Below are 14963 nucleotides of genomic sequence, written 5' to 3'. Positions count from 1 at the left end.
CGTGGATGTGCCTCCACCTGCCAGGTCCTGTGGTCGTGGAAGGGCAGACTTCCCACGCCGTGTGCCGCTATGTACATCACAGATACCCAGTAGAGTGCTTCCAGAAATGTCCAGAGACATTTGTTAAGTCAGCTCCCCATCTGTGGTTGTATGTGCCTAGTGAATGTCAATTAGCCCTAATTTCTCATTCGGTTAAATAAAAATCAATGGATTTTGTAACATATAGCTTATCTTTGGATTAACTAGCCTTTAAAAATAATAACAGGATTGCCCTCTTCTACCAGGAAAAGGGAGTTAACACAACATTTTCTTTGGTACATTCATCTGCTCCCTGACCAGAAAAAAATATGTTTATAAATAGCTGTATGTTAAGACAGTCCAAGTCTGGCATAAAAGCATCTGCCCTTAGACCAGCAAGAAGAAAATACCACAAAAACATGGGTTCCCGAGTCATATGAAACACTTAGAAATGAATGCTATTTTCATTCATCAAAAACTGTGCCTTCGTGACTGATCAACTTCCTTGTGAAATCTCTTCTCTAAGATGGGAAATAGGCTTCTGTAAGAAGAAAGATGTACAGTGTGCTCAAAATTGTGAATTTCCTCAACCTATACTTCTCTTTGTAATAGACATACAACTTTAAAATCCTGCAGGTGAGTGTTCTCAGACTTTTATGTTTATGGAACACAGGTACCTGAACTTGTCCAAGGTCCAGCTAAAGCTGAAGAACAGTCAGCTTTTCTCAAACCACAGGTGAAAAAATGTTAGTAAATATATATCTTAAATTTTGAATTCTATATTTCTATACTAATTTTTCAAAACTTTCGGTGTTTGGATATTGATAGAAGTAGTTGGGAATAGTTGATTACAGTTCAGTAGACGGCACATTTTATAGACATGTGTTTGTGGTTGAAAGTTCACTGCAAATATGTAATATGCTATAATTTAGTCATAATTTCTGCTAGTAAAGTTCACATGACTGAATTAAATAAACACGTTGCAAAAGGAGTACCAGGATTCCAGTGTTGGACCACCTGCACTATTTGAGACCTGTGGCCACAGGACAACAATGCTTTCTGATGACGACGTTTTTGTTGTGGTCATTTATAAAAATCGTTTTGCGTTACGAGCGGGAGCAGGCCTACAACACTGGGATATACAAAGTCAGGACATTTTACTTTTTCTGCTTGTGCCCAAGGGAGTTTGATCTACTTGCTTCCATCAGAAGACTAGCTTTTTCAGCATCATAAAACCCTTTAAAAATATGTTCTTCTCAGAAACGAATATTTGAAATTGCTGAATTTTTCTGCATTCTCAGGCTGGTCCAGGTGTTCAAGCTGGAGGCAAGAGGCCTCATAGTGGCACAGCTCTCAGGCTGGGGCTCTGCAGAGCCTCTGAACCACGGCCCTCCTCATAGCAGAGCCATCAATACACCAATTGCTTTTTGCCCAGCAATTTCCTGTTTTCCCTTTTACCTACTGATTTATAATTCTGTGCCTCATTTTGAAATGCCAAGCTACCCTTCCCAAAACACACAAAGCTCAATCAAGTGTCTTTGCTCATAATATAATATAATTTGCTCCTGATGAGCCAGAAATGAAGGCATCATCTGATCTTTCCATGAGAATTACCTATACTTTCATCTTATACATTCCTGGGAATCTGCTTTCACTGTGATGGGTCAGGAGATGCTTACAAGGAACATCTTGCCATTTGTCCAGGACTGTCAGACTCAGTTTTGTGATGCCATCATTTTCTCATGACCTCATTCTTGGTTCTGCTTTCTTATCCCCTCTCCCCTTGGTTACTGTTGTCACTACCCGATTACCATTTATGCCCATTCTTCTTGGTCGTGTATATGCTTCTCTTTCTGGAACCTCTGCACTCACATACAGCCACAGGAGAACACTGCCCATAACTTACAGACTCCAAGGGGCCATTTGGCTCCCCATGGTCTCCCAAGTGTTAGCCAGGCATTTATATATACTGAGATGTCTATAAAATTATTATATATAATATATATAGATAGAGATATGGTGGAGGGGATAAAGCACTATAGACCATGATAGGACTATATCACTTTATTTGAATTTTACTTTTGAAAATACGTAAACTGTAGTTTGAAAGAAAACACAGTAACTAATTTTTCCCTTAAAAATCTAACTTAAAGAAATAGTCTAAAAGGAAAATAATTATATCCAAATAGATATTATATTAATGTAATAAACTCTTACCTTTGTTTTTGAAAGAATTTCCCTGGGTATAGACTTCTAGTTTAGAAAGTTCTCTTTTTGGCAATTTAAAGATGCCATTCCACTTTCTTCTGACTTCCATAGCTTCTGTCAACAGTGAGTCATCATTCTTACTGTTGCTCCTTAGAAAGTACATTCTTTTCTCTCTGGCTGTTTTAAAGATTTTATTTATATCTTTGGTTTTTGGCAGTTTGCCCATGGTATGCCTAGATGTGGTTTTCTTTGCGTTTACTCTCCTTGGATTTGTTACGTGTTTTAAATATGTGGGTTGATATCTATCATGAGCCTTTGGGAAATTCTCAGCCATTGTTTCTTTAATTTTTCTTCTTACCCATCTTTTCTTTCTGGTACTCCAGTTACAGACACATTAGACCATTTGACTGTGTCCCACATATCTCTTACATTTTGTTCCATTTTTTCTATTTTTTCTCACCATGCTTCAGTTTGTACATTTTCTATTAACCCGTGTTGTTTGAATTCACTAATCTCTTTTGCTGGGACCAGTCTGCTGTTAAACCCATGATATCAGTTAATCATGTCAGATCTTTCTTTTTTTCAGTTCTAGAATTTCCATTTGATTCTTTTTTATAAATTTCAACCTTTTTATCAATTTGTCTCTATTTTCCTTTATTTTTGTTAACACTTACAAATGGTTAAATTTGACTGCAAATTTCAACATCTGGATCACCTGTGGATCTGCTGCTCTACTTTTCTTCTTGTCAGCCATGTTTTCATGTTCTCTTGGCTCATAATTTTGACTATGCACTGGACTTTGTGTAGAAAAGAATGCAGAGACTGAAGTCGGTGTCATTTTTCTCCAGTCTTTACCCTTTCCTGTTAAGCAGACACAGTGAAGGACTGAGCAGGGTTGGGGCCAGATAGCAGTTTTCATTGAGTATCAGTCCACCCCTGTCTTTAAATATTCTGTCTTTAACTATCTGTATGCATTTGTTGAAGGCGCTTACTCTAGCTTGTCTTTGTTTCCTCAGAACTTCAAGACTGTAGGAGATTTCCTGCAGCCTTTCTGGCCCAGCCTCCCCCTCCCCATGCTGCCCCAGCACTTAGCAAATGTCTCATGGAGAAAAATGTCTGCATTTGAAGCTCCTCTAGCTCCAACCTCTCACGCCAGCTCACATGACCACTAGAAGTCCTGCTGGCTTCTCTTTACTGTTAAAGTCACTCTGCGCATGGCAAGTCCAATTCTCAGCCTGTGCCCAGACTTGGCAAATGCTCTTAGAGAGGTGCTCTCAGCTCACCTAGAATTCTAGTTTGTCTAGTCCTCTTCCCTTTCACAGTTCCCTGATGGATTTTGAGAGAAAGCTTTTGTTATTTTATTAAAGTTTCTGGTTATGGCAGCAGGAGTGGTGGCTTGTTCCTCCCTACGACATGCCACCTGGAAGCAGAAGTCTCTGCATGTGCAGAGAAACTGAATAGCTTTCCTTTCTAATCCCTTTCATCAATTAGTGAAAAGGAACCCATATTGTACAAACCTAGCAATATCTTTTTCTCTTTGTCCTTTCCAGTCAGGAAGGATTTTCTATTTTCTCTTTTAAAATTAGCAGAGCATGTTACGTTCCATTACAGATACTGGACTCCATCTCCCAAGGTGGCTTTCATTGCACTACCCTTGCATCCACGAAGGTACAGTGGCTCAAGACTCCTGATGGCTGGGGTCACTGTGGCGCAGGTACTAATGCTGCCCTTGATCTCCTGGTGTCCACGGTTAGCCTAGCAGACAAAGCCTGCAAGAGCTGCTGAGGCACAGACAGACTCATGCATGGGATGTCCTAGGCCTTTTGGGAGACCAGTGATTCCCATCCCCATACCCCCCAACATTGCAAAGCTGCTTTATTTTATTTTTATCCTTGTTTTACACTTTGTCTAGACTGACAGTCACTACTGCTCAGCATTTAATGCTATAATTTTCTTCAACTTCTGACCTTCCCCACTTTCTTCTCTCCTCTTATATTCTCTCCTCTTATATTCTCTCCTCTTATATTCTGCCTTATTTACACACTCTTTCTTTCCTGTCCCTTCTTGGTTTTTCTGAGAAATGGAGGCGTTTTATAGACAGCACTGGCCAAGAAGAGGGCACCTTTCTTTCCACATAGAAAACCAGACGATCAGAATGTCCCACACGAAGTGCTCAGGACTGTGGCTTGTCACAGCTGTGTCTGTCTGATGTTGGTCACCAAAAGTCTGCCTTTGTGTTGCCAAATCGTAATTTATTTTCTTTCCCTAATTCCACATCCAAAACTACCTACAAGTCAGAGGGTTTGGAAAGACCAAATCCCAGAGAACCTAACCTGTGATTCTTTGATGTAATAATAATACCTGCATGTATTTGGGGTATAGTCTGGGAATCAAGACTGTAGTAGGAGGGATGACTTTTCTACGTATCATCTGTGTCTCAGGCAGGATAACACTGGGGAAGGGTGGGTGGAGGCGGCCCTTTTTCCGGCATAGTCTAAGCTGTATATCACAGAGTAAAAGCCCTGTTAAAGGTCCAACGTTGAGAAGAGGAGAAGGAACTAGATTCAGTGACACTGCACTCATGTGAAATAAGAAAAACATTTGGTCATTTATAAAATAGCCTGAAGTGCAGCTCCAATTGGGAATCCCGTGTAAACCTTACGGATCTAGAACTCAGCCTGGAAGCCCCTTCAACCCTCCTCCTCTAGAGCAGCTTGTGGCCCTTGGTTCACAAGAAGCTACAAGAAACCATATGCACCACGTGACTCCCTTCCTGCCAAAGAACACCTGGAACTGCCTTTGTTTTTTCTTTTATGCTAAAGTTGTTATTCCTATCATCATTTTTTAATACTTAACATAGTTGACAACAGCAAAATTAAAATTAAAAAAAAAAAAAAAGGGCAGTCAGCAAAGCTAGATAGAAGTCACTGTTGGGTCTTCTCAGGAGTTTCTCCAGATCACAGCCCTCTAGATCTTGGCTGCCTTTCTAACATCTCGTGAGCCTGGATGTTCGCTGGAGCCTAGCAAGGGCCTGATGGGCGCTGCACACACTCATTCGTTACTGAGGTTCTGTGACGTGTAAGGTAACCCATGATCCAGTTCACCCGGACTGCACAGTTTTATTTATTTTCCCACTGTAATTACTACTTGAACCCCTTTTACACACTAAAACATTCCAATGTGGGCAATAAATACATGGTTTCTTCTAGCTTGTGTGCTAAGCAAACACCAAGAGGACAAAGCTGGTCCTCCAGGAGTTCATCCTCTTTAGTTATAAAGTTTTTAGGTTCCTGAGACCTAAACTGGGGTCTCAGGAGTACGTGGCAAGGCAGAGAACGCGGAGGAGGTGGATTCTGGAGGTGAAGAGGGGACAGGCAGAGGAGAGGGGACGGGATGAGCAACGGCAGGGGCTCAGGCAGACACAGGGTGTGCAGAGTAGGGCACTGCCCACAATGTGGGGCTGAGTGAAAGCCAAGTGTGGAAGCCAGGAGGGGACCAGACCCCAGGGAACCTCAAACAACAGCATGAATCGAGTGGGCTGGATCCTGCAGGCAGCGAGGAAACTTAGGAAGGTTCATGTGGCATCAGACTAGACCAGGGAAATACGGGTAAACATTCTCAGATGCAAAGTGCATCTCAATTCTTAATTAAAACAAAAAGTCCCTTCCAGGTTATGAAACAAACCTGGAAACTCTTATCTGTCTTTACCATCTTGAAGTTTTAGTTTTCTCTCTGCCTCCAAGGATTTCAGAAGCAAAAAGGGATAGCGTTTTAATCCAAGGGTCATCAAACTTTTTCTGTACCCCGCCTGAGAGTAAAAACATTAGTCTCTATGGTCCCTGTAGTCTCCGTCGCAACCCCTCAACTCTGCCACCTCAGTGCAAAAGCACCTAGACAACACACACACAAGGAAGGGTGGCTGCGTTCCAAGAAGACCTTATTTACAAGAATAAATGGCTGGCTCAGTTTGGCCTGGGGGCTTTAACCCATGAGGATTCGTTCACAATGCTAATTCCTCTTGTTCGAATTAAGTTGTGCCTTTGGGAAGGGCTGCTTGTTTTTGAGATGAAGCTACTGAAGGTGGGTCACAAAGGTGTGAGTGAAGGAAAGTATGATGACGTCAGCACGGAGGACCCTGGGGAGTGGATGGCCCTGAGCAGCCACTTCCTGGGCACAGTGATCTGTACCCTGTGGCGGGGACAGACACCATGGGGTGGCCACCCTGGGAGAGGGCATTACCTCGGCTTGCTCGGCTGCGTGTGCGGACGCCCAGCACGGGGGTGACATCCTCCAAGGCAGGGGACGAGGTTTTCAGCACAGCCTTCATGTTCTCATGCTCGGCAGCATCCTCGGCATAGCTCAGGCCTTGGGGCTGGCTCGGGGGCGCCGGGGAACCGCTGGAGAACTTGCCAGACTGCAAGAGCAAGGGGGGTTAGGGCGTGAGGTGACTAAAAGCCAACTCGAGCTTAGAAAACCTTTAGTTGAGGAAAGCCTTCTCTTCTCTGTCTTTTGTTTACGTGCATTCTGCAAACAAGTTAGTGATGGGCAGTCAATGAGGGGTCAATGAACTAATGACAAAGCATCTGCATATCCAGGAAGTTCTCTTATCAGAAAGAGAAGCTTGGCCCCAGAAGGACCACACCCATCCCTCCAGGTAGTGGGTCTCCCAGCTCACTGCAGATCCCCTCAGCGGGAGCCAGCAAGGGGCAAAAGACTTCAACTCTGGGAAAAATTCAGAAACCAAATCTGTTTCTAACACCACAGCCTTGATAGGAGCATTGAAATATGCTTGTTTATCAAATATAGTGAGGTTTATTTTTTAAAACGTAGTGCCAGAAAGCAGTTAGGAGTTTCTCATATATCGCTTAAGATGGTACAAGTTGAAAAGTGGGATTCAGTTACAGAATCATACAGTGTTAGGAGTTGGGAAGGATTTTTCCAGAACTAGTCCCACCTCACTTTACAGAGAAGGAAACTGAGGCCATCCAAGATTAAATGACTTGCCAAAGGACCCAAAAGGCTTTGATTCAGGGCCCAGATCAGAACATGGCACAGAAATTCATGCTGAAACTGAGTTTGGCAACACTCACTACTTCTCCTTGTGTCAAAAATTTAGTTGTTTTCACAAGCATTACACTCACATGATGATATTCTCTAATTCTAGCTGAACAAAGACAGCATATATGTTTTACAAGAGGTATGCTAGAATATCAGGCCATATGCACACAATGCCAAACATCTGGATGAAAAATAAAAAGTCGGTTAGAATAACGTTTGCAAAGAGCAGCTCCATAGACTTCTGGCTCCCTCTTTGTATCCAGCGTATGAGCCCTGGTGCTAGAGCCTGGGACACATCCGTGACTTGTACCATCTGCACAGCTCCTTCCTCATCCTTCAGGGCTGAGCAGCCCTGCCTTGGTCTCTGGTTCTGGCATCTGCACGAGGGTCAGGGGGAGGAGCTGCTGCCCATCCCACCCCTCTGTCCATTTGTCCATCAGTAGGAAGAGATCTGCTGACCCTGCCACTTCTGACAGGGCCTGGAACTCAGGGACAGCTTGGAAAATGCAGTTACCCTTCAGTCAGTCCCTGGCACACACATCATGATAAGAACCCGTGTAAGGGGGTTAGTGATCACATGGAAACCCAGCAGAAAACAGTCATGCAAGGTTTAAAGCACTGAACGGGGCTGACACTTCATGCTGCTTATGTCAGGTTAGATTATACGGCACGCTTGAGAAGGTCACACGTGGCATTCTTTGTGTTTATAAACATCCTACCTCAACTTCATCCTCTTCATCAGTCTACTCGAGAGGAAAGGACAGGACAGGACAGGATGGGAAAGACAGAGGGGATTCTTAGAAGGCACAGAAGTCAGCAAAGATGAGATCATCTGACTGTCACATCAAATTCCAAATAAAGAATTCAGCCACCACAACCAGGGTGCACCCTGTTGATTTGGGAGCTGCTGAGCCCTGCCTGCGAAGCCCTCCTGTCTGGACATTCTCTCCGAGAGCCCCAAGACCGGTCCTGACCAAAGTCAGGAGGGACTTGGAGCTCCAGGCCCGTCTCCTGAGGCTGCCTAGGAGGATGATAACCGGCTTACCTGGTCCCCTGACCATTACAGACCTCACTCTGTGCCCTGCCGCTCGGCTGGCCATGCTCCGTGAAACCACCACCTGCCAGCAATCAGGACCTCAGTTTGTTTACCAGCTTCCCTCTGCCTGTTTCCATCCATCAGCTGTCGCCCCCACCTCTCATCCCAAGTGCTGGACCTCTCCCTTCCCAGGCTGCTGGGTCTGGGTCCCCGTGAATCCTTCTACAGACAGGCCAGACAGGACAAGTGGGACAACTGCCGGGCAGAACAGGTCCTATTACACTTTCCACAGAAACATGAAATTCAGTTCTTTTTAAAATCTTACCTGTCCTTCATGGAGGCTGTCTGAACTGACACGCCATTCTTTTAATTATCACCAGACAAACTGCTTTACGTAACTAAATACAATATCCCTTTTCCAAAAATAAATTGAGGGTGAAAGTCATGTCAATTTCTTAATTTTAAATCAAACACACCCTCAATTGAACTTGTGCTTCCACTGAGGTTACAAGCCAGGCCAGCAAATCAGGCACAGGCTTTTGAGAACTGACTAAACTTTTGGGAGCTGAAATGACAAAATGCTTCCAGTTCTGCACTGCCTCTAGGCAAATGGCCTTGTGACAAGAGATGACTTTTTTTTTTAACCTTAGAGCTTTTTTTTTTTTGAATTTTTGAATTTTATTTATTTTTTTATACAGAAGGTTCATATTAGTTATCCGTTTTATACATCTTAGTGTATACATATCAATCCCAATCTCCCAATTCATCCCACCACCACCACCACCCCCGCCACTTTCCCCCTTTGGTGTCCATACGTTTATTCTCTACATCTGTGTCTCTATTTCTGCCCCTCAAACCAGTTCATCTGTACCATTTTTCTAGGTTCCATATATATGCATTAATATACGATATTTGTTTTTCTCTTTCTAACTTACTTCACTCTGTTTGACAGTCTCTAGATCCATCCACGTCTCTACAAATGACCCAATTTTGTTCCTTTTTATGGCTGAGTAATATTCCATTGTGTATATGTACCACATCTTTTTTTTTCTTATTTTTTATATTATTTTTCTTTAATGGAGTATAATTGCTTTACAATGGTGTGTTAGTTTCTGCTTTATAACAAAATGAATCAGCTATACATATACATATATCCCCATATCTCTTCCCTCCTGCATCTCCCTCCCTCCACCCTCGCTATCCCACCCCTCTAGGTGGTCACAAAGCACCGAGCTGATCTCCCTGTGCTACGTGGCTGCTACCCACTAGCTATCGGTTTTATATTTGGTAGTGTATACATGTCCATGCCACTCTCTCACTTTGTCCCAGCTTACCCTTTCCCCTCCCCATATCCTCAAGTCCATTCTCTAGTAGGTCTGCATCTTGATTCCCATCCTGCCTCTAGGTTCTTCATGACCGTTTCTTTTTTTTTTTTTTAGATTCTGTATATATGTGTTAGCATACGGTGTTTGTTTTTCTCTTTCTGACTTACTTCACACTGTATGACAGACTCTAGGTCCATCCAGCTCACTACAAACTCCTCAATATCATTTCTTTTTATAGCTGAGTAATATTCCATTGTATATATGTGCCACATCTTCTTTATCCATTCATCTGTCGATGGACACTTAGGTTGCTTCCATGCCCTAGCTATTGTAAATAGAGCTGCATGAACATTGTGGTACATGACTCTTCTTGAATTATGGTTTTCTCAGGGTACCTGCCCAGTAGAAGGATTGGTGGGTCATATGGTAGTTCTATTTTTAGTTTTTTAAGGAACCTCCATACCGTTCTCCATAGTGGTTGTATCAATTTACATTCCCACCAACAGGGCAAGAGGGTTCCCACTTCTCCACACCCTCTACAGCATTTGTTGTTTGTACATTTTCTGAGATGCCCATTCTAACTCGTGTGAGGTGATACCTCATTGTAGTTTTCATTTGCATTTCTCTAATAGTGATGTTGAGCAGGTTTTCAGGTGCTTCTTGGCCATCTGTATCTCTTCTTTGGAGAAATGTCTATTTAGGTCTTCTGCCCACTTTATGATTGGGTTGGTTTTTTAATATTGAGCTGCATGAGCTCTTTATATATTTTGGAGATAAATTCTTTGTCTGTTGATATGTTTGCAAATATTTTCTCCCATTCTGAGAGTTTTCTTTTTGTCTTTATTTATTTTTTTTTTTTGCGGTACACGGGCCTCTCCCTGTTTGGCCTCTCCTGTTGCAGAGCACAGGCTCCGGACACACAGGCTCAGTGGCCATGGCTCATGGGCCCAGCTGCTCCACAGCATGTGGGATCTTCCCGGACCGGGGCACGAACCTGTGTCCCCTGCATTGGCAGGCGGACTCTCAACCACTGCGCCACCAGGGAAGCCCTTTTGTCTTGTTTGTACTTTCCCTTGCTTTACAAAAGCTTTTACGTTTCATTAGGTCCCATTTGTTTATTTTTGTTTTTATTTCCATTACTCTAGGAGGTGGATCAAAAAAGATCTTGCTGTGATTTATGTCAAAGAGTGTTCTGCCTATGTTTTCCTCTAAGAGTTTTATAGTGTCCAGTCTTACATTTAGGTCTCTAATCCATTTTGAGTTTATTTTTGTGTATGGTGTTAGGGAGTGTTCTAATTTCATTCTTTTACATGTAGCTGTCCAGTTTTCCCAGCACCCCTTGTTGAAGAGACTGTCTTTTCTCCATTGTATATCCCTGCCTTCTTTGTCATAGATTAGTTGAGCATAGGTGGGTGGGTTTATCTCTGGGCTTTCTATCCTGTTCCATTGAGCTATATTTCTATTTTTGTGCCAGTACCATATTGTCTTTATTACTGTAGCTTTGTAGTATAGTCTGAAGTCAGGGAGTCTGATTCCTCCAGCTCCATTTTTTCCCTCAAGACTGCTTTGGATCTTCAGGGTCTTTTGTGTCTCCATACAAATTTTAAGATTTTTTGTTCTAGTTCTGTAAAAAATGCCATTGGTAATTTGATAGGGAACGCATTGAATATCTAGATTGCTTTGGGTAGTATAGTCATTTTCACAATATTGATTCTTCCAATCCAAGAACATGGTATATCTCTCCATCTGTTGGTATCATCTTTAATTTCTTTCATCAGTGTCTGATAGTTTTCTGCATACAGGTCTTTTGTCTCCCTAGGTAGGTTTATTCCAAAGTATTTTATTCTCTTTGTTGCAGTGGTAAATAGGACTGTTTCCTTAATTTCTCTTTCAGATTTTTCATCATTAGTGTATAGGAATGCAAGAGATTTCTGTGCATTAATTTTGTATCCTGCAACACTACCAAATTCATTGATTAGCTCTAGTAGCTTTCTGGTGGCATCTTTAGGATTCTCTATGTGTAGTATCATGTCATCTGCAAACAGTGACAGTTCTACTTCTTTTCCAATTTGTATTCCTTTTATTTATTTTTCTTCTCTGATTGCTGTGGCTAGGACTTCCAAAACTATGTTAAATAATAGTGCTGAGAGTGGACACCCTTGTCTTGTTCCTGATCTTAGAGGAAATGCTTTCAGTTTTTCAGCATTGAGAATGATCTTTGCTGCGGGTTTGTCATGTATGGCCTTTATTATGTTGAAGTAGGTTCCCTCTATGCCTACTTTCTGGAGAGTTTTTATGATAAATGGGTGTTGATATTTGTCAAAAGCTTTTTCTGCATCTATTGAGATGAGCATATGGTTTTTATTCTTCAATTTGTTAATATGGTGCATCACATTGATTGATTTGCGTATATTGAAGAATTCTTGCATCCCTGGGATAAATCCTACTTGATCATGGTGTATGAGCCTTTTAATGTGTTGTTGGATTCTGTTTGCTAGTATTTTGTTGAGGATATCTGCACCTATATTCATCAGTGATATTGGTCTATAATTTTGGATTTTTGTAGTACCTTTGTCTGGTTTTGGTATCAGGGTGATGGTGGCCTCACAGAATGAATTTTGGAGTGTTCCTTCGTCTGCAATATTTTGGAAGAGTTTGAGAAGGATGGGTGTTAGCTCTTCTCTAAATGTTTGATAGAATTCACCTGTGAAGCCATCTTGTTCTGGATGTTTGTTTGTTGGAAGATTTTTATTCACAGTTTCAATTTCATTACTTGTGATTGGTCTGTTCATATATTCTATTTCTTCCTTGTTCAGTCTTGGAAGGTTATACCTTTCTAAGAATTTGTCCATTTCTTCCAGGTTGTCCATTTTATTGGCATAGAGTTGCTGTAGTAGTCTCTTAGGATGCTTTGTATATCTATGGTGTCTCTTGTAACTTCTCCTTTTGCATTTCTAATTTAATTGATTTGAGTCCTCTACCTCTTTTCTTGATGAGTCTGGCTAACGGTTTATCAATTTTGTTAATCTTCTCAAAGCACCAGCTTTTAGTTTTATTGATCTTTGTTACTGTTTTCTTTGTTTCTATTTCATTTATTTCCACTCTGATCTTTATTATTTCTTTCCTTCTACTAACTTTGGGTGTTGTTTTTTCTTCTTTCTCTAGTTCCATTCGGCGTAAGGTTAGATTGTTTATTTGAGATTTTTCTTTTTTCTTGAGGTAGGCTTATATTGCTGTAAACTTCCCTCTTAGAACTGTTTTTGCTGCATCCCATAGGTTTTGGATCACCGTGTTTTCATTGTCATTTGTCTCTAGGTATTTTTTGATTTCCTCTTTGATTTCTTCAGTGATCTCTTGGTTATTTAGTAACGTATTGTTTAGCCTCCATGTGTTTGTGTTTTTACGTCTTTTTCCCGGTAGTTGATTTCTGATCTCATAGCGCTGTGGTCAGAAAAGATGCTTGATATGATTTCAATTTTCTTAAATTTACCAAGGCTTGATCTGTGACCCAAGATGTTATCTATCCTGGAGAATGTTCCATGTGCACTTGAAAAGAAAGTGTAATCTGCTGTTTTTGGATGGAATATCCTATAAATATCAATTAAATCTATCTGGTCTATTGTGTCATTTAAAGCTTGTGTTTACTTATGAATTTTCTGTTTGGATGCTATGTCCATTGCTGTAAGTGAGGTCTTAAAGTCCCCCACTATTATTGTGTTACTGTCAATTTCCTCTTTTCTAGCTGTTAGCAGTTGCCTTATGTATCGAGGTGCTCCTATGTTGGGTGCATATATATTTATAACTGTTATATCTCCTTCTTGGATTGATCCCTTGATCATTATGTAGTGTCCTTGTCTCTGGTAACATTCTTTATTTTAAAGTCTATTTTATCTGCTATGAGTATTGCTACCTTAGCTTTCTTTTGATTTCCGTTTGCATGGAATATCTTTTTCCATCCCCTCACTTTCATTCTGCATGTGCCCCTAGGTCTGAAGTGGGTCTCTTGTAGACAGCATATATATGGGTCTTGCTTTTGTATCCATTCAGCGAGCCTGTGTCTTTTGATTGGAGCATTTAATCCATTCATATTTAAGGTAATATCAAAATGTATGTTCCTATTACCATTTTCTTAATTGTTATGGGTTTGTTTTTGTAAGTCCTTTTCTTCTCTTGTGTTTCCCACTTAGAGGAATTCCTTTAGCATTTGTTGTAGAGCTGGTTTGGTGGTGCTGAATTCTCTTAGCTTTTGCTTGTGTGTAGAGCTTTTGATTTCTCTGTCAAATCTCAATGAGATCCTTGCTGGGTAGAGCAATCTCAGTTGTACGTTCTTCCCTTTCATCACTTTAAGGATATCATGCCACTCCCTTCTGGCTTGTAGAGTTTCTGCTGAGAAATCAGCAGTTAACCTTATGGGAGTTCTCTTGTATGTTATTTGTCGTTTTTCCCTTGTTGCTTTCAGTAAGTTTTCTTCGTCTTTAATTTTTGTCAATTTGATTACTATGTGTTTCAGCATGTTTCTCCTTGGGTTTATCCTGCCTGGGACTCTCTGTGCTTCCTGGACTTGGGTGGCTATTTCCTTTCTCATGTTAGGGAAGCTTTCGACTATAATCTCCTCAAATATTTTCTTGGGTCCTTTCTCTCTTTCTTCTCCTTCTGGGACCCCTATAATGTGAATGTTGTTGCATTTAATGTTTTCCCAGTGGTCTCTTAGGCTTTCTTCATTTCTTTTGTTTCTTTTTTCTTTATTCTGTTCTGCAGCAGTGAATTCCACCATTCTGTCTTCCAGGTCACTTATCCGTTCTTCTGCCTCAGTTATTCTGCTATTGATTCCTTCTAGTGTAGTTTTCATTTTAGTTATTGTATTGTTCGTCTCTGTTTGTTTGTTCTTTAATTCTTCTAGGTCTCTGTTAAACATTTCTTACACATTCTCAACCTTTGCCTCCATTCTTTTTCCGAGATCCTGGATCATCTTCACTATCATTATTCTGAATTTTTTTTTTTTTTGGAAGGTTGCCTATCTTCACTTCATTTAGTTGCTTTTCTGGAGTTTTATCTTGTTCCTTGATCTGATGCATAGCCCTCTGTCTTTTCATCTTGTTTATCTTTCTGTGAGTGTGGTTTTTGTTCCACAGGCTGCAGGATTGTAGTTCTTCTTGCTTCTGCTGTCTGCCCTCTGGTGGATGAGGTTATCTAAGAGGCTTGTGCAAGTTTCCTGATGGGAGGGAATGGTGGTGGGTAGAGCTGGGCGTTGCTCTGATGGGCAGAGCTCAGTAAAACTTTAGTCCACTTGACTGCTCATGGGTGGGGCTGGGTTCCCT

At 41.4% G+C, this 14963-nt stretch overlaps 1 protein-coding gene across 8 annotated transcripts in view; it reads right to left on the bottom strand.

Annotated features, from left to right (window-relative positions):
• FHOD3 (formin homology 2 domain containing 3) overlaps nucleotides 1-14963 on the bottom strand; it is a 493863-nt gene that overhangs the window by 16579 nt on the left and 462321 nt on the right. For 7 of the 8 annotated variants that reach the window (XM_073790659.1, XM_073790662.1, XM_073790664.1 and 4 more), the window contains one exon: nucleotides 6466-6640. The exons of the other annotated variant lie outside the window; for it this stretch is intronic. In XM_073790659.1, the coding sequence (XP_073646760.1) occupies nucleotides 6466-6640 (175 nt within the window). The remainder of the gene's footprint in view (nucleotides 1-6465; nucleotides 6641-14963) is intronic. 8 annotated transcript variants of the gene reach the window in all.

The sequence above is a fragment of the Tursiops truncatus genome, chromosome 13, assembly GCF_011762595.2.
Source record: "Tursiops truncatus isolate mTurTru1 chromosome 13, mTurTru1.mat.Y, whole genome shotgun sequence".
NCBI classification, from domain to species: domain Eukaryota; kingdom Metazoa; phylum Chordata; class Mammalia; order Artiodactyla; family Delphinidae; genus Tursiops; species Tursiops truncatus.
Note: the sequence above shows the minus strand (reverse complement) of the source record. Positions and strands in the feature narration are given on the sequence as shown.